This window comes from Haliotis cracherodii, unplaced genomic scaffold, assembly GCF_022045235.1.
Source record: "Haliotis cracherodii isolate W230 unplaced genomic scaffold, xgHalCrac1.p SCAF_4, whole genome shotgun sequence".
NCBI classification, from domain to species: Eukaryota; Metazoa; Mollusca; class Gastropoda; order Lepetellida; family Haliotidae; genus Haliotis; species Haliotis cracherodii.
Window position 1 is genome coordinate 73167846 of NW_027266297.1, and position 21107 is coordinate 73188952.

A 21107-nucleotide genomic window follows, 5' to 3' on the forward strand; every position below is an offset into this window, starting at 1 on the left:
TATGAGCAACGCTCCACGCCGTGGAAGTACGATGGCACACCGAGCCTGACCGCCCAATCCATTTAGTCACCTCGTACGACGAGTATAGGTCGCTGGATTCACGTACTAACCCCAAATCCCCACTGGCACAAGAAATCTTCTAGCAGACATGCATATATCGTCCATCAAATACAGTGTCCACCCGAGTCATGTAGACACCCGAATTCTGTTGGTTCGAGGCCATTATCCTGGATATATCTTTGTTCTGCGATATAGGCTAGTAGGGCTGGGACGAGTCCGATTTTACTACCCGGGTACCCACCCCCCTATTACCCGACCTAACCCGGGTACCCACCCCCCTATTACCCGACCTAACCCGGGTACCTACTGTAGGTCTCAAGAGATTGGTACAAAATGTCCGATTGTGCATTTTTTAACATAGCACTGGCAAAACGTATTTAGATACATGTATTAAATATTCTGGTCATGCATACACTGAAGTTGACTCAAGTAAAATCTTTATTCAAAGATATGAAAAGTCAGAAGAAATGGGCGCATAGTCAGAAAATAATGCGAACATTTGTGACTTGTAGTGTAACCATAGAGTTCTAGATACTTTTTGTCATTAAACAATATATCATGACATTGTGACTAACCACGGGCCCGGGTAGTCCTGTGGGTACCCGGGTCCTACTCAGTACCCACCCGACCCGGGTACCGGAGTTATCCTCCCTAGCCCTTTTGGCTACTGTACAATATTATACGTTATATACCAGAAAACCGCTAAACTGGAAAGTAAGCAGTCTGGATTAACATTATGTGATGCGATTAGTCACTAATTCTGTCATAAACATATAGTTTTCTAATCATAATAATTTACTATTGTTAACTATTTGTATACGATATAGATAAACTTGCGTATACCCAATGCTCGCTGAACGCGAGTACTGCGGGTTTGAAACGCTGCTTTGGGCAGCACTTCACTCTATCAGCATGTTGGGAGAAAGACACAAGATGTCACCGGTATAAGATGTACGGCACTATTGTGAGAGTGCAGGAGCACGGGTAGGGTCCTGACACAGGATCATCGCCTGGGTTTCTATGGGGTTCGAACCCACGACTAGCGCACGAAAGGACTTAGCTGCATAGTGAACTATCCGATCCCTCCATATCTGGTGTGGGACATCTACGTCATCCCGGGGGTCCGAGGAAAGTGATCATTCAAAAGTATGATAAAAGCGTTTGGACACTACCCAAGTTGTAAAATCCTTCATTGCACATTGACCATTAACACAAGGATTTACAATCAGGTTACTCAAACATATCTGCCTTGTTTATGGAAAACAAGATCGTTGCCATACATAGTGGGGGCGGGATAATCTTCCATATACACTTAATTAACGCATTTAAAATACTAATCAACCGTTGATATAATATACACTTGAGTCCATCAGGCAGGAGGATCTCCTGCCGATGTCATTGAGCGAAAGTCCTCGAGGACACCTAACCGGCTTATCTCATGGAGTTGTCGAACAAGTATCATTATCCTTGGTGTCTTTATCAAAGTCAGGCTAGATCCGCGAACATCCGGGTTAGAATAGGTCTTCAGCACCCCATGCTTGTAAGAGGCGATTAACTGGATCGGGTGCTCGTTGACTTGGTTGATTCGTGTTAGCGTATCCTAATTAAGTGGTTCGATGCTCATGATTTCAGTCATTGGATTGTTTGGTCCAGACTCGATTATTGACAGACCGCCGTCATACGGCTGGGATATTGCGGCGGTAAACAACAAACCTTCAAACTAATACAGTTGGTAGAGATGATGTTTACTATTAGCACTGCCAATATTGCCAAGGTATTCATTCATATGTATGTGAGTTGTAACTTAGGCAACAGTGCAATTCAGTAGAATAAATTTTGGAGTAGCATATTCAGAAACATAAACAAATGGTTGGATAGAAATGGTCAATTTATTGCATGGTAGCATGTACATTATTTACAACTCGGGACAACAAGTGGCAATGTACAAATATATGAAACACATATAAAAACAATCATAACGACCTCACATTCAATGTCTCCCTCATCAATAAATCCCCACCATAGATTGAGTACAGATATACTGTTCGTCGTAAAAACCTCACACAATGGTTTATCCACTTTGATTAGTGTCATTACTATACATATTATATACTTGGTTTCTAGGCTAGTGATTACCCAGAGCACTGCCGATGTGACGTGAAGCATTAACTCACTCAAAAGGAACACCACGTGTTTGTAAACGCCAGGGAAAGGCAATTGTCATATGAAGGTCGAAAACGAAAGATGACAACTGAGTTGGGGCATTAGTCAATACGTGCTGCTCCTCTCATACTGGTGTCCTGCGGACCCAACATCACCGTGGACATGGGTCTAGGGTCAAACACGCTTCTCATTCACAACGCTAACAATACGGATCAGAGTTCTGAATTTTGAAAAATAAACAAAATTAATGAATTGAAGAATACACAAATCAAGACATATCTAATAGGCTTAAACGCTAAACGCATGTTCCGCTGTTTTGGATCATCGTGGAATCTGTGAATATATACTGATAGAAAAAAAAGTAAGGGTTCGTCTACGATATGTTTGCTTTGTCATCATGTAATTGTTGGGTTTGTGGTCTTGTTGTGAACACACCATGTCAAAGTGTTTCATATTGACCCAATTGTTATAGAATAGTTATTGACGCAAATATTATGCAACTGTCCTATGACTTGGACACTCCCTTATTGGTTTCCGTTCAACATATAATTCACTTGTCATTTCTAATGACCTTATGGCGTACATAAAAATATATGTCACAAGGGCGTCCATGCGACTGTCATTAGTGAAAGAGTGACCATGCTTGCTTACCCTTTTTGCGAACACCTGGCGTCATCACTGATTTTCAGTGGTCCATTCATATAACTCCACATCTATTTGCCCGTTACGCCAAGTGGAATATGTTTCGGCAGAAAATCTAGGCTATTCTCTTGCATTGACAATTTATAATTACATCGCAGTCAGGCACTATCCTATTCACACATCGTTGAAAAAATAGTCTGGTTCATGAAAAACATGAGCAATGATCAGTGCTGTCGGGTCTGACAAGAAGCAAGGGTATATGACACTGATATGACAAGTTAGATGACATTGCATTCCATGAACAGGAAGCAGACGACTGGGGACTACACTGGCGGAACTCTCTTCTATATGACACACAACCAGATACCGACTGTATAGAAGTATTTATTATGTATAGACTGTACGTTAATGAGATGAATATGAATCCCCATATAGACTGTACGTTAATGAGATGAATATGAACATTTGTATTATGAATACAACACTGTCTCTTAGTCAGGATATGCGTTGAAATGAAAACACTCGTTATTCATAGTTCTAACGTCTTACTTGGGAAGTAATGCTGCTTTTAACTTTATTATGACCATGATTGTGATATCTCTGTGTCCGCACCAAGCCTGCTGATGAAATTGATAAATTCTGCTTGACGAAACCATGAGATGAGGCTTCGTATGATTACTTCAAAGCATGGATCTAAATGCCTAATATCCTACGACAATCACATACTATATGGCATGTTGTGGTTATTCAACATCCGTGAATGCAGCAGCGGGTGTAACAACTGGAACCGTCTGACTCCAAGGTATCACAAGTTTTGAGACAGGACGAGTGGCTACCCATTCCTTCAACAATTGTCCAAGCTGATCACATGGTGAAGTTCTGAGACACCACAACATCATCCCTCACGTACAGTACACTGATATGCACTGTCAATGCCGTTGTACATGTGCAGCAACATCATTCACTGCAACAGCGTACCTGACTATACGCCACGACGCCACGGAGGTAGCAGTGCTGGAATCATCCACGAAGGGGTTCAAGTTGTAACCGTGACGTTCTACTCCCTGAAACAATACATCGAATCACAAACTATCAATGTTTAAGATTATATCCAGTTTGTTTGAACTTTATCGTGAGTTTCTTCCAGAATGTTCCGTTCTTATCGCGACCTTTAACACCATGTTTAATGTCATCTCCGGTTTCGTGCCCGCTGTCGCTGCTCGCGCTCTCTAGGCTTCCCCACCGCGGGCCGCCATTCCGGGACTGCAAGAAGGACTCGTAGGAGGACTCGTAGGGCACGCCGTCACGTAAGGACTTCTTCTGTTGTTTGCGTACCGTACCATCAACCCCGATACCCAGCTTGGTATCATTTACGCTATAATACCTCAATGTCGTCTTCCCGCTGTTCTTCGCATTTTGTTTGAACAACGTCTTTGTTGAATCTCGTTTAGGCTTCTCGACTCTCCGTGCCTCTGTCCGAGACTTATTGCTCTCCTTCTTCTGAAGAACCTTTCGTGAAACTGGTGGTTTTGATCTAACTGTGTGGATGGGGCGATCGAATTCATATTCCTCCTCCTCGTCGGAGAGGTACCGAGAGAAGTCCTCCCCAGGAAACTCCTTATATATACTGCTCCTTCTCTTGTCGTTGGCTAGATCATCACCCTCAAAGTCCAGAGTCATTTCTTCCTCTTCGTAATCAGGAGCAGGGATCTCCATGCCGCCAATCCTCTCCGACGGAACGCTTGGTCTAGATTGGGACCTTTGCTCTCGGTACACGTTTCCATGGTGCAACGTCGGTGATGTCGCAGAGTCGTTAAAGATGGGGTTGGAACGGAACTGGTCGCCAGCATCCGAGGACGAGGCAGTGTATGTTTCCTGTATTTCTGAGTAAATGTTCTCAGATGGTTCAATTGTCATTGGAATATCTTTGTCACCGATGATGAAAGCTTTGTTCACCTTTCCAACTTTGTCTCTATCGCTATGCTCAGGTTTAGGGCTGTTGTCAATCGCAATATTCCCAATCCCATCATTGGACAGTATTTTAGGTTTGTAGGCTCCCAGTTGGGAGAACCCACCACTTTTTCCTTTGCCGTTCAAGTTGTATTTCTTTTTACCTTCTTTACCTTCGTACTCAAAGCCAGCAGACGACTGTCCAATAAATAAGTCCCGCACGTGCGGACCACGGTTCATCGCCATCTTGAAGTTGTGGTCGACTCACTTATTCACAAATACCTGGAAAGATAAAGAAAATAAACACTTAATTTTCAAATAACATACGACCAAGTCTGCCTTAAGTTCACCAGATTCAGCATATCTTTATGGCAGAAACTTACATCAGTGAAGGTAGAGAAATGGCTGAAAGAGGACAACTACTCCCCCATCATCAATCGCGACTACAAAGTGTTTTACATATATACTGAAATCCTTAATGTCCCCTTGAAACGCCTTATAAGTGCACAACACCCCACAGGCATATAAACAACAATGGCAAATGTTGACATACGTTCGAGTCACCTCAACATGCACATCCACAAGCACAAGATCAACAGACTCCGAGAAAATGCACAACTGCAGGTAGCTTCACCTGCTTTCAGTTGGTCGTAGTCATGACCAAGCAGCAATTGTCTGATCTTGACTCCCTCGGCTGCGTCCTCTGATAACCTGTACAATCATGCATCTGTGTGTGTCACTACAACGGGCTCACGTGTATTGTCTTCCTGTTTGAGTCCATTCAGGGTAGGACTTCCCATACAATCATGACATCATGGCAACATTTTTAAAACTACATCATCACGCCTCGTACAGGAGGGTGTAAGATAGTCTACTCATAAGTCAGGGCATCCGGGTGCAGTCCCGATGTGCAAAGGATAACCGACTTGTAGATTAACAAGTGCACATGCAGCTAGGAGGGTATCCATCCGTCTCTAGACATCTGACAAATAAATTAATTTGTCTCACCCGTGAAGATCCGGGGTTGAATAGGTCTTCAGGAACCCGTGCATGCCGTAAAAGGCGACTATGCTTGTCGTATGAGGCGACTAACGGGATCGGGTGGTCAGGCTCGCTGACTTGGTTGATGCATGTCATTGATCCCAATTACGTGGATCGATGCTCATGATATCAATCACTGGATTGTCTGGTCCAGACTCGATTATTTACAGACCGCCGTCATATAGCTGGAATATTGCTGAGTGCGGCGTTCAATAAGCAAACAAACAAGCGGTTACCTGTTCCCTATTATATTAAGGTATAACTATTAAATCCCACGGCAGGGATATAATAAAAACTAACCTACATAAATTTGTTAAACAGACATTGAATAACAACATAAACATCCTGCTTTGGCTCGGTTTCAAGTTTTTCTGTCGTATACATCGTGAAACAGTGTGCTACTGTGATGTCATTACATTTGTAAGAATGGAATACAAGTTAGTTGGACGGTAGCCTATCAAAGAAGGAATACAAGTTGTTATTATGACCTCGGGAGAGGCGGACTATAGGAGAAACTGAAGTAGAGCGTGGCGAGGCTGCCACGGTAGACGTGGCTCCATAGTTCACTTGTCAAGCTTACAGCAAGGTTGTTTTATACACACTGTTATAGTCACTTTACCTGCCAAACGGTGCTGACGCCAAGGACTAACACGGACCAACACATATATACTGAGCGCAGAAACACCAAGGGAATATACACACCACACACTGCTGTGTTCAATATATACCCACCACACTGACAAACCCACTCAGGTTGTATTCAGTTATGTAACTAAATTATGTGGTATGAAACAAACTTTTCACATTCCTTTTGCCCCCTTTTTCAACAAAATATATACGTGATATTGTAATACACTGGATAACGGACATTGCATCAATATTAAGATACGACAGTATAATGTTGTGATCATAATATTTTATTTAACGTGATCGCTGACATATAAAAGACGAAAAGGACAATACTAGTTTGTTACCGGGTAAACAGTCAACATTCACACGGTAACATTTTTAGAACAATTGGCTTGACTACGAAACTAAAGATGTCAACTGAACATGTTATGAATACACTGTGATCTTGTGACTAATATTGTACCTAGACTGAGGTTTTGACAAAACGAAACACAGCAGTTCAAGTTACCTGGAATGAAAACGTTAGTCCCTCAGAGATACTGGTATCTCAGCCAAGTTGACATCCCACAGCACAATACATGTATATAACATTTAGCCATGTGTATTTCCTTTTCCATTGCGAAATAACACGACTTGAATTACTTACTCGAGCATCATATACGCTACTTCATGACAATATGACTTAGGGTACCAAAACTGTTGTGAATCCCTACAACAACCGTAAGCCATACTGATTCATATCCTATTGACGTGCCAACTTGTTGTCCGATAACATCAGTGAAAACACGTACCGTCTTTGTGTCGATATCAGCAGATATAGCCCATATCCCTGTGTTATTCACGCTATAGTCCCCTGGGGAGAAGTAACTGAGTATCCTGGGTGCGGCCAGATAACAACTGACGTGAACTACACGATGCTGGAATGTCAGAATTTAGCTGCTTTCTTATTTGTAGGGAATCACTGAACTGAGGCAAATTCGAGGCGGAATTTCCCAATACACTGCAGACTTTGAGTTTTATGGATCAACTCTTGATAATACAACAGTTTACGCTTTCGAGTCCGAGTCATTAGAAATTCTTTTAAAGATCTATATAGTACAATGGCTTGTTACAATACTTGTGAATGATACAGTCAATACACAACTCAACAGAAGCTTCAATTGGTTTGCTTCATTACGCGGCCTCGTCCTGACATCCTGCAATTGTAGAATCTGATTATAAAATGAAGACGTTCCTATTTATTACTGAATAATAATTAAAAAACACATTTACTTTTCAAGCACTGTAAGTGTGTAAGACTAAACAATATATCAATCTTGAAGTGAGACTGGCTCAAATCCAGTCGAGGTCTAGATGGTGTCATTGGTACCACGTATAGGGGTACTCTTTATTAGATCAATAGTAACATTTGATATAACTTGAATGATGTTCTAACGTCCTCCATAAAACTTTCTAATGTGCGTGAACCTAGACCCACACACCATTTTCACGGCAGTTGGCACAGTCCGATCTTGTACAGACATGGCAAGGTTTAAATAGATGTTTATAGTTTGTACTTACACGGTGACAATGCAGTGCATTACGTCCTTTAGACAACCCAGAAATACATCAGGCAAACACACTATTGAAGACATTTTCAACCGTTGTGGACTCTAACCTCGTACAATTCATACATGAATGGTGCATTACCCAACCCTGCCTGTATACTGTATAAACAAACATCTTGGCCATGTGGTTGCCATTGTGGGCGTGTCTAAAGTACATCAATACTGACTAAAAAAATAAATATATTGAACATTTTGATAATTGAATGACACTGAAACAGAACATAAACATAGACGTAGATGAACAAGCTAACGTAGAACAGGTTAATACAATAGCATGAGGAATCACTCCAAGAACTTCAGTTTAGAAAAATGTCAACGCACCAGATCAAATGGTTGATCTTTCTAATGACGTCGTAATGTCTATTTAAAGAATCGTTGTGTATTTCCCCATGGTTTTTAAGACATACTATTCAACACAAACTTAAAGTCTCAAATATTATCAGTCAATACCTTCACAATCTGTGTTCTCTATGACGTTGTATAAATACTAATATCTACATGGCAATGTCGTATTGCTAACCTACTGTCGCCGCGCGGTGACATGTTGAATGGTGAATGGTGAATGCCTTTCACTGAAGATCATGTGCCTGGCCTAACTACCGGGAGACTAAGCGGTTCTGCAACAAAGAAGCTCTTTACCTCACTGGCTACCCGTCCACCCGCCACACCAGCAAACAGCCAGCATGGGATCCCTCACGAACAGGATTTTCATACAGAGCCATTGGTGGGGAAATATCAGCTATAAATAACCGGTATATATACGGCGTGTCTTCCAGCGCGATGTCAGAAGGCTGCGGTTTGATGGCGGCGGCAACAGGCTGCATCTCGGGCCTCGGTGAATGAGCGGACGGCGCTCTTCACGGCGCATCATCGTAAAAGCGCTACGTATTGTGTATGTGTGATCACATGGCTGAATGTTATTAAGGTGTGGGAGTGGCTCAGATGGGCGTGGGGTGTACATGAAACAATATTTTGTAGGTGAATACATGACTGATTCTGAAGTGCGTCATCTTCACATGTTGTTGTGATCGCGTTCTACCAGCATCATGACGTGTATATACCTTTAAACCCCGAACAACAAAAATAATATCAAATACCACACAGGTTTCAATAGGTTGTGCATACAATTTGTGTGTTACACTCCTTTAAAGTTTAAATATCCCCAAACAAGTGCACAGCAGATCCAGAGATATCTTTACTACATTACGTAACCCCAGCCATTAATATGACTACATTATTTTAAAAACCTTCATGAATAAATGCATATGAACACACCCGATCGGCAATCTGTCTTTATATTACCTAATAAACCTATACGATATGCATATAACAAAAAGTCAATATATATACAACACTACAGTAGAGAGACATACATTCAAAGTCACAATCAATATGCAGTTGTGGGTTATTGAGGTGACGGCTTGACAAAAACGTCGTTAAGTCTTTCATACAGAAATCACACAACATATTTTATAGGACTATTATTGGCTGTTCCTCGTTAGATACCGATCGGCTTAACTATCAATTAAGTTAACTTGCGCCACCAAACACATGGCTAAAACGGTAGGCTGTGTACACTACCCCTCGGTTCTTCTTGTGCATACGAAAGTATAGAGAAATAAAGGATTACAGACGCATATTCCTATTGATGGTTTGTTGTTTTGTTTGTTTTGTTTTGTTTTGTTTAACGCCACACTCAGCAGTATTCCAGCTATATGACGGCGGTCTGTAAATAATCACGTCTGGGCCAGACAATTCAGTGATTGATGTCATGAGCATCGATCCACGCAACTGTGATACGATGCCTAAAGATAGTGGAGTAATACAATCATTAAGCAATTCCGATTAGCTTCTGTAATATGTACTTATGCATTAAACAGTTCATACACCTACTAAAAACAGATTTTCATTAAAGTAGGTTACTGTTAGTATATGAAAATATTTATCCTATGGTTCCCTCTTCTTATAAGTATACATCTACGTTCACTGTAAATCAACCTGTTTTGACCCCGTTTTGGGTCAGCTAAATAGCTTGAATCTAATAATACACAATGTCTTAAGAACGTCTCATTTAACACTCATTTACTACAAGGAATCATTTACTTGTCTATCTGAAACTATATACTACTTTAAAGAAGTTAAGGAACACCCGATTCTTCTATATGACTATACTTGCGAAGCTCCGTCGAAGTATAGGCCTAAGATGCTAATGGCTGAAACAATGCCGGTGGGACGTTAAATTTTAACCCACTCACTAGAACACGTGCTTGACAAAGGCGGCGACTATGCTTGTCGTTAGAGGCGACTAATGGGATCTGGTGGTCAAGCTCGCTGATTTCTTTGATGCATGTCATGTTATCCCAATTGCATGGATCCAAGCTCAGGATGTCAGTCACTGGATTGTTTAGTCCCGACTCGATTATTTACAGACCACCGTCATATAGCTGGAATAGTTTTGAGAGCGGTGATAAACAACCACCAAAGTAACAAACTAGGTACCTATAGGATAGCATCGCAGATTAACTATAGTAATATGGAAGAATCGGGTTGTCTGAAACTTCTTCTGATGTCTGCACACAAGTTCAGAATCTATTAACCATTTGTTGTCTTTTTTTTCCAGTGTGAAATAAGGACCCCGCCGATCCAAGAAACGTACATAAACACGCAAGTTTCGTTTAGAGAACTTGGAAATGCACAACTGACAGAAGACATTATTACCTTAAATGTGGCTATTGTAAACACCTACAGCATGTACAGCATCCATTGCACATTGATCCATCGTAAACCGTCACGTTTCATTGCGCCACGTGCTCTTCTTGCCATGTAATCTTACTGTGGCGTCTTGTAGTAAATTGCAGGTGTTATGCAGGTATACATTTGTGATGAAACATTCATGCCTCGGCTGTACGTCAATAGATTACAGCAGCTATTGTATCTCATATTGCAAGGGTCGAACGTGCGCAGGTTGTCGAGTGGAATGACTTTTTGACATTACAGAGGCAGATTGAGCGCAGTGGAACGAGGTGTACAGTTTCCCTGAAAGTTTATGAACATTTTATCTTCAGTATTTCATTACATTCAAATATATAACTAAACAATAGATTACCTTCTGTATTTGACGTTATAGTGGGCAATTAATGTTTGATAGAATAGGCGACCTTACAAGGAAAAAGCCTGCCATGCCTAAAGTATTTATGTTCGTTTGTTGTTTAACGCCACACTCAGCAATATTCCAGCTATATATGACGGCGGTCTGTAAATAATCGAGTCTGGAGCAGACAATCCAGTGATTGACTTCAGGAGCATTGATCCACGCAAATGGGATACGATGACATGCATCAACCAAGTCAGCGAGCCTGACCATCCAATCCCGTTAGTCGCCTCTCGCGACAAGCATAGTCGCGTACTCCTCCAAGACCGTAATAACAATGCGTCAATAGAGAAACAATACAAGCATAAAGACAGAAAGAAACAAATAAATCAACTGCATATAGAAATAAATAAATAAAATGCATATAGATATAAATAGAGTTATCACAATACAGAGTATGTTCCCGAGTTTACATTTATAGAAGAATAGTCCCTTTAAGCAGCCACTCAAAAAGCCCGAGGGCCTAAAGGAATACCTTCAGTTCATTGCGTGTTCGCTCCAGGGATTAGTTTCGAGTGTGCATGTCGATTAACCTATCTCAGTGTCATTCTCTAGCCGGCGAGGAGAACTTTAGCCCAGACGCCATTGTGATAACAGTAGAGATTACTCAATGTTCCTCCACGTTTTTTCCTTAATACGAAACAAAACAATTGACAAACATTAAACTGAGAAGCAGAGTCCGGCTTGTAATGACATACACCCCATGGGGGTTATCACGACTAACATCACGAAGTTGCATAATTATCACGAAGTGTATCACCTGTCACCGTGCACTTGAACATTATCGCAAACACCGGAGGCACATCGTTTCATAATATTAGTTATGAGCCCGACATTATATCTTCTGTGTCATTCCGGAGAAGCCGTTATGTTCCCCTGCCAGGCTGTAGCCAATGGAGCATGACCTTTATTATATCCCGTCAAGAATTCCTGGCCTAAGGCGTGCCTGTGTTGAGAATACAGTGATACGAACCCCACCCGGGCTACCGGGCTATAACATTGTTTATGTCATGCCGTGAGATATAGCGATATACACCGGATAAGTACATGTCTACGTCAGTATATGCTTGTCTATAACACGCACCAGTTCTTTTGTAATATTAAGTCAGTAAGGACATTGCAGATACCATCAGGTGCCTCCTTCCTCTTTGTTTGGTACAATGTATCGGGTTACTGTAGTAGCTTATGGGAGCCTTGAGGTTTCTGGCTGCTACAACGCTTGTGCATGTGTGCCCGTGAATAAAACAGCTGTATCAATCGTGAATAGATGGAATTCCTAATGTTATTCTCGACCTGTGGATGATGTCCCTGTCACTGTAGAATAGAGGTGGTGGAGGTATGAGCCCGAACTGGCAACAACACGCTACACTGTCTGGAGGTTGTACTATAGCATGTTATATGTAAAGGTTAAACCATTTCTCCTAGGCATTATTTGAGATTGTAAACTCTGAGGAGGCCTACGAGAAGTGGTTTGTCCTTATAAAACTTATAAAGCTACTCATCTCAGATAATAAGAAAACATCGAGATACATTTTAGTGAAACAGTATAGTGTGTTGCCGTATAGACGGAATTCAATCAAAGCGTGAGAGAGAAAAAGCACGTGCAGCATGGACCAATTGGATTCATGACATATAAAATTGAACAACTTTTCATCACCTGCCCCGATGGCTCAGGGGGAAAACAGTGTGTTACAAAATTGAACACGAAATGTGAGGTTGCAGGTCGGATTCCCGTCATCTTTAATGAAAACTTTCATGATCTATCTTCGATTTTAGAACATTGGACGTTTGAAACACCATGTACAAATTTATGAGTCTTTGTAACTCCTTGTACGTAGGAGGGTTTACAATCAATCATTGGGATTACAAAAAATGTGAGCCAGACTGCAAGGGATTACATTTAAACTAATGCACTCTAAGGGAGTTTTCAACCATTTAAAAGAACCCTCACGGAGTTACACAATTACGTGTGAGATTTATAAAATGAGCTGATGCAGCTGTGGGTATAACAGACAGCCGGTTACAACGCCATGTTAATCCTTACGACAAAGTAATAAACGTTTCAGAGGTCTAAGGCGTCGCAATTCACTGTGCAGAGTTGCGTTCCTTAGGCGTGTCAGAAACCTATGATCATTGGTTCGAATTCAGCTTCGCCCTGATTCTTTTTGGGTTTGTCAGCACCATACACGTGCACATGGGTATCACCAAAGTCGTAACCGTCTAAGACCTGCATCACTTCGAATTCGAACTTTCCTCTCCCATGACATCAATGAGATGATGCTCAAGGCGGCGTTAAGTGAATAGAAAATGGGGATACAACGAACTGAAGGTTCAGAGAATCCCTTGGACAGTCTTGGTGGCAGGAATGGTTATAAACACTTGTGACGGGAGTTGGTTATTTACATAACCAAGGAAACAATATCTACTACGTTTTATCTCAATGTACATTTTATGTGTGGATATTTTTGTGTTATTCTACAAAGTCACATAATGATAGTCTTGCAATATCAGAGTGTTCTAACCGTACAATTTGTACGGATAATTCTATTATTCTTTGCTAAGTGATATCGTTATTATTTAATATTAATATTTAAGCATATTGTCTACAAATATATTCTTTATATTGCAATTAGATCTTAATTTAGAATTTGTGATCTATTTTCTTGTTACATATTTTGGTCCCTATGTAAAATCCTTAAAGCTACTGTTGGTGAGATCCCCACAACTACTGGTGATAAACCCTTACTCCGACTTCAATATACTTACAGCTACTGGTTGTAAAACATAGCTACTGGTGATAAACCCTTACTCCGACTTCAATATACTTACAGCTACTGGTGGTAAGACACAGCTACTGGTTGTAAAACATAGCTACTGGTGATAAACCCTTACTCCGACTTTGATATACTTATAGCTACTGGTGGTAAAACACAGCTACTGGTGATAAACCCTTACTCCGCCTTCAATATACTTACAGCTACTGGTGGTAAAACACAGCTACTGGTGATAAACCCTTACTCCGCCTTCAATATACTTACAACTACTGGTGGTAAGACACAGCTACTGGTGATAAACCCTTACTCCGACTTCAATATACTTACAGCTACTGGGGGTAAGACACAGCTACTGGTGATAAACCCTTACTCCGACTTCAATATACTTACAACTACTGGGGGTAAGACACAGCTACTGGTGATAAACCCTTACTCCGACTTCAATATACTTACAGCTACTGGGGGTAAGACACAGCTACTGGTGATAAACCCTTACTCCGCCTTCAATATACTTATAGCTACTGGTGGTAAGACACAGCTACTGGTGATAAACCCTTACTCCGCCTTCAATATACTTACAGCTACTGGTGGTAAGACACAGCTACTGGTGATAATAACATACTCCGCCTTCAATATACTTACAACTACTGGTGGTAAGACACAGCTACTGGTGATAATAACATACTCCGCCTTCAATATACTTACAACTACTGGTGGTAAGACACAGCTACTGGTGATAAACCCTTACTCCGACTTCAATATACTTACAGCTACTGGTGGTAAGACACAGCTACTGGTGATAAACCCTTACTCCGCCTTCAATATACTTACAGCTACTTGTGATAAGACACAGCTACTGGTGATAAACCCTTACTCCGCCTTCAATATACTTACAGCTACTTGTGATAAGACACAGCTACTGGTGATAAACCCTTACTCCGCCTTCAATATACTTACAGCTACTGGTGGTAAGACACAGCTACTGGTGATAATAACATACTCCGCCTTCAATATACTTACAACTACTGGTGGTAAGACACAGCTACTGGTGATAAACCCTTACTCCGACTTCAATATACTTACAGCTACTGGTGGTAAGACACAGCTACTGGTGATAAACCCTTACTCCGCCTTCAATATACTTACAGCTACTTGTGATAAGACACAGCTACTGGTGATAAACCCTTACTCCGCCTTCAATATACTTACAGCTACTTGTGATAAGACACAGCTACTGGTGATAAACCCTTACTCCGCCTTCAATATACTTACAGCTACTGGTGGTAAGACACAGCTACTGGTGATAAACCCTTACTCCGCCTTCAATATACTTACAGCTACTGGTGGTAAGACACAGCTACTGGTGATAAACCCTTTCTCCGCCTTCAATATACTTACAACTACTGGGGGTAAGACACAGCTACTGGTGATAAACCCTTACTCCGACTTCAATATACTTACAGCTACTTGTGGTAAGACACAGCTACTGGTGATAAACCCTTACTCCGCCTTCAATATACTTATAGCTACTGGTGGTAAGACACAGCTACTGGTGATAAACCCTTACTCCGCCTTCAATATACTTACAGCTACTGGTGGTAAGACACAGCTACTGGTGATAAACCCTTACTCCGCCTTCAATATACTTATAGCTACTGGTGGTAAGACACAGCTACTGGTGATAAACCCTTACTCCGCCTTCAATATACTTATAGCTACTGGTGGTAAGACACAGCTACTGGTGATAAACCCTTACTCCGACTTCAATATACTTACAGCTACTTGTGGTAAGACACAGCTACTGGTGATAAACCCTTACTCCGCCTTCAATATACTTACAACTACTGGTGGTAAGACACAGCTACTGGTGATAAACCCTTACTCCGACTTCAATATACTTACAACTACTGGGGGTAAGACACAGCTACTGGTGATAAACCCTTACTCCGACTTCAATATACTTACAACTACTGGGGGTAAGACACAGCTACTGTTTGTAAGATCCACACAACTGCTGTTGGTTAAACCCTCACTCCTACTGCAAGACAGCTATTGATAATGTTTGTCTGTTTGTTGTGTATCCCAGAATCTGCCACCACTCCGTCTCTTACAGCCACATACCTGTATTTACACTCACTGTCGACACTCCCAGCCACTTCAAGCAGGCAGGTTCAAGCGATCCGCTGTCTACCGCGTTGTGTTCAAGGTGCAACGTTATCCTGACGCCAGATATACTTTAATTGCACCTTAAACAGCCTTGAGAACATTAAACTAGTTTAGGCGATTTTCTCTGTGACTTAGTGGAAGTAAAACATCACAGGCCACGTTAGAGCAGCTAGTCCGCTATGCATGAGAGACGCCGATCAATACCAACGCATTCGTTTGCCCGCTGATTGAACGACATTCAACAATCCTACATTACTGAACTATCCTTCGATATTCCATCTAGACAGCGTGTTGACAGTATGTCGAGACGTCACCCACCTTGTCACAGTAGTTGTCGAAAGTCCACCATTCTTCCTCAACTGTGGGTAGTCCTGTTATTTCTTTAGCTGATATTGTCGTCTGCCTTACTCGTCGCGCAGTGTTCGGGATGTCTCGGAAAACCGTCCCTCGGGTAGCTCGGTTCCGTTCAGGCGAATGTTCAGTTGTTCCTGGCTCTGGTGGATTCTCTCTAACACTCATTTAGACATGCAGATGCGGTGACGTGAAAATGGGTCTAACGCCGCGTCCAAGATTATTGTACATTTACTTACATAACGACGTGCATGCACGTGTGTGTTTGTGTGGCTGCTTGTACTAGTTCGGACTGATGCCGATTTATAGTGCTAGCCCACTGACATGCCACAGTTTAACATGAATACCCCACCCAGACGCAGTCCAGTCCGTGTTTTAGCCCCTTCATGCCGAGTGGCAGACAGGGTAACAACAAGTATAATCTTTTAACGTCTTTTTGTATGACGCGGCGGGGATCGAACCCAGGACCTTCTGCTCTCCGGGCGGACTCTCTACCACTAGACCAGATGGTTGTTTGGTTGTTTTGTTGTTTAACGCCGCACTCAGCAATATTCCAGCTATATGACGGCGGTCTGTAAATAATCGAGTCTGTACCAGACAATCCAGTGATTGATATCACGAGCATCGATCCACGTAATTGGGATCGATGACCTGCATCAACCAAGGCAGCGTGCCTGACCACCCGATCCCGTTAGTCGCCTTTAACGACAAGCATAGTCGCCTTTTATGGTAAGCATGTGTTGCTGAAGACCTATTCTACCCCGGATCTTCACGGGTCCTGTCAGATGTACAGGGGTTTTGATAGTTTAAAGGACAAAGGGTTTAAATCTGCAAGTTGATGTGCAGTGTGAGTGAGCTTGTGAGGTGGGCGAGTGAGTGATCGCGTGAAATGGGTGAGTGAGTGAGTGAGTGGACGAGAGAACATGTGAGGTGAATGAGTGAGTGAGTGGATGTGTTGGTTAATTGGTTCTTAGGTTGTGAGATATAGACCAATGAGAAAAGCACTGACGTTCCAGGTTCGAATCCCACACTGGTAAATGTGTGAAGCCGTTACCGAGATGCCCGCCATGATGGATCATTGTTAAAAGCTACTCACTCACTCACCGACATGTTCAACCATTGAACTATGTAGTATGTATCTCAAAGACCCTCCCTCTTAACATACGGTGCATTGGTAACCTGACTGGCACTCGGAGGGAGACATTTCTTTGCATTCAGGGGTAAAATTATATTTTCAATGATATTCTCCTGGGTGTCAGTATAAATAGACCGCGGTCGTGGTCTAATAGTATAGCGTCCTCCCGGAAAGCGAAAGCTCCGGGGTTCGGTCCCCGGACGTGACATCCCATAGACGTTTAAAGATGGTACTTGTTGTTACCCTGCCCGACGCTCGGCATTAAGGTTCTAAAACAACGACTGGTCGGCTTGGAGGTCAGTATTTTTTGTCCGAGTGGGGTATTTATGTTAAATTGTGGCATGGTATCTTAGTGGGATAGCACTATAAATCACCAGTAGTCCGGATTAGTGCAAGCAGCAACACACACACACACACACACACACACACACACACACACACACACACACACACACACACACACACACACACACACACACACGTCGCTATATAAATGTAAAAATTAGGACGCGACGTTAAACCCCATTTCACCTCACCCCCGGCAATACAAATAGCAAAACTTTAACTCGAAACATTCGCTCAAACGCAACATATTTGTCAATTGAGGGTAAGTGAACCGGTTCTCTGGGTGTCAAGATGGCGCTGTGTGGCCCAGGTTTCTTTACAGAGCGTTACGTCAACTACAAAACCACCATGACTCGTGTCCCCGTCTCTGTCGGCGTATTGGGTGTGGTCAATGTAGGCGTTTGTGCTCCCCGCAACCCTTCCACTGTGATATAACATACATGTCGGGGATTGAATATTGGGTGGTGTTCATTCTCTAACTGTACTTGTCACTGGTATTTATTTCACAAGTAATGTTGTATACATGTTAGTAGTACGTGTTAAAGTGTGTGTCACTCAGGTACTCCTCTATCCACAGCCTCCTATTGTTAACACTGGAATATCCGTTAGTTTTCCTTACTTACTTACTGATATTGGAGATTTTACGTGCGCTTTCCGACTGCAGCGTATTTCGCGTTTTCCTCTTACAATCACCGTATTATAGCCGACAGGCAGCGAGTCACAGGGGCATGGAGGCACGTGTCACTCGGTCGTCTACGGCGCCGGATATGTCCTTGCAGCATTGCGTCCTGGCTCTTGCGTGTCAGGTTTCTCTGATCCAAGGTTCGAGGCCCAGATTCACCCTTTACTTGAATCCGTTGTCCGCCCACACGTGTAAACTGAAGTTGTAAACATCGGTGTCATGCATCGTCTCTATTTTTCCCTCCCACATCAAGCTGACGCGCCGTGATGTAACTGGAATTTAAAGCGGCGTTAATACCAACTCACTCACTCACTAACGCACGTAATTCCGTATTCAGTTACAGACTATGATAAAATTCAAAACATCAGTAACGTTTATGGATATGAGTATGAAGGTTGGCAGTGTGGTATTAGAATATGCAAAAGGCATTTGTTAGATTTTGTTTGTTTGTTTGTTTGTTTGTTGTGACACGCCGCACTCAGCAATATTCCAGCTATATGACGGCGGTCTGTAAATAATCGAATCTGGACCAGACAATCCAGAACATCGATCAACGCAATTGGGATACGATGACATGCATCAACCAAGTCAGCGAGCCTGACCACCCGATCCCCTAAGCGCCTTTTACGTCAAGCATAATCGCCATTTACTGCAAACATAGGTTGCGTCTTAGGGACCGGCCATTTATTACAGGGTGGGTGTGTTTGGGGTGTGAAGATAGGGGTGGGTGGGTTGTCAGAGGTTTTTGATGCACCAATGTACTGGTGACCCTCAACTAATTCTCTCTGCGGGGGCACGGGTGGCCCAGTCGTCTAAGGCGCCGCGATTCACTGTGCAGAGTTGCGTCCCTTGGGCACGCCAGAAACCTATGATTGAGGGTTCGAATCCCGGTTCGCCCCAATTATGTTTCTAGGTTTGTCAGCACCATACCCGTGCTCGTGGGTTTCACCGAAGTGGTAAACGTCTGAGACCTGCATCACTTCGGGCTTTCCTCCCACATTAAGCTGACACGCCGCGATATAACTGGAATATTGTTAAAAGCGGCGTTAAACCCAACTCACTCACTCACTCACTAATTCTCTCTGCCATCCCCACCACCCTATAATCTATTACCGTATCTGACGTAATGAGCGCACAGGGCGCTCTCAAAATAAGAAATAGGGGGCTATTATGAGAATATAAGTTTGAAGTTGAAGTTGAAAGATCGTAAATTTCTACGTCTGTGTACCTGAAATGATACAAAAGAAAAGTTTGTCCAGAATGTAATTGCCCATAATTAAGGGTGCATATAACACACAAGTGCGTATACACGAATAAATAAGTCTCGTGTACATTGATCAATCGGAAGAGGTGCTAATTGGGATTGTTTACTAGCCAATATATTAGCAAATATCGCCGTGGGCTCTTATTAGAGCGAGGCGCTTATTAAGTCGAATACGGTCACAATATCTTAAAGTCAAAGTCTGTAGCATTTAATTCAACATATAAAATGTGTCGTAGGCGTACAGACCTATGGTCATATGATATGATACAGACAGGATGTGAACAGACACTAAACATGTTCCTAGGTCATGTGACCTGACTATTATCAGGATAAACTCCCAGCCTGGGAGATTGTCTCTTGATAGGGATGTGTAATCATTGAGCCAAAAGCGAGGTACACCCCTATATCAAGACAACCCGCACATCCACCCCACTCCATCGGTACAACGTGTGTACCCCTATATCAAGACAACCCACACATCCACCCCACTCCATCTGTACAACGTGTGTACCCCTATATCAAGACAACCCACACATCCACCCCACTCCATCTGTACAACGTGTGTACCCCTATATCAAGACAACCCATATATCCACCCCACTCCATCTGTACAACGTGTGTACCCCTATATCAAGACAACCCACTCACCCACCCCACTCCATCTGTACAACGTGTGTACCCCTATATCAAGACAACCCACACACCCACCCCACTCCATCTGTACAACGTGTGTACCCCTATATCAAGACAACCCACACATCCACCCCACTCCATCTGTACAACGTGTGTACCCCTATATCAAGACAACCCACACATCCACCCCTCTCCATCTGTACAACGTGTGTACCCCTATATCAAGACAACCCACACACCCACCCCACTCCATCTGTACAACGTGTGTACCCCTATATCAAGACAACCCACACATCCACCCCACTCCATCTGTACAACGTGTGTACCCCTATATCAAGACAACCCACACACCCACCCCACTCCATCTGTACAACGTGTGTACCCCTATATCAAGACAACCCACACATCCACCCCTCTCCATCTGTACAACGTGTGTACCCCTATATCAAGACAACCCACACACCCACCCCACTCCATCTGTACAACGTGTGTACTCCTATATCAAGACAACCC

The 21107-nt window shown here is 42.6% G+C and overlaps 1 protein-coding gene across 12 annotated transcripts; it reads right to left on the reverse strand.

The window, feature by feature from the left end:
- Nucleotides 1-1930: 1930 nt before the first annotated feature.
- LOC139478556 (uncharacterized) lies at nucleotides 1931-16631 on the reverse strand. 12 transcript variants are annotated; one of them, XM_071261075.1, is made up of 3 exons: nucleotides 11720-11795; nucleotides 10812-11129; nucleotides 1931-5097 (listed from the first exon to the last, which is right to left on the reverse strand). In XM_071261075.1, the coding sequence occupies exon 3, from the start codon at nucleotides 5059-5061 to the stop codon at nucleotides 3958-3960; it is 1104 nt and encodes a 367-aa protein (XP_071117176.1). In that variant the 5' UTR covers nucleotides 5062-5097; nucleotides 10812-11129; nucleotides 11720-11795; the 3' UTR covers nucleotides 1931-3957. The 12 variants fall into 12 exon arrangements, with proteins under 12 accessions (XP_071117176.1, XP_071117169.1, XP_071117177.1 ...); XM_071261068.1 differs by lacking the exons at nucleotides 10812-11129; nucleotides 11720-11795 and adding an exon at nucleotides 16503-16631; XM_071261076.1 differs by lacking the exons at nucleotides 10812-11129; nucleotides 11720-11795 and adding an exon at nucleotides 16140-16451.
- Between the last annotated feature and the right edge of the window lie 4476 nt (nucleotides 16632-21107).

What these genes read in the sequence shown, in the direction of transcription:
- LOC139478556 (XM_071261068.1), bottom strand. Translation starts at nt 5,061, where the DNA reads ATGGCGATGAACCGTGGTCCGCACGTGCGGGACTTATTTATTGGACAG.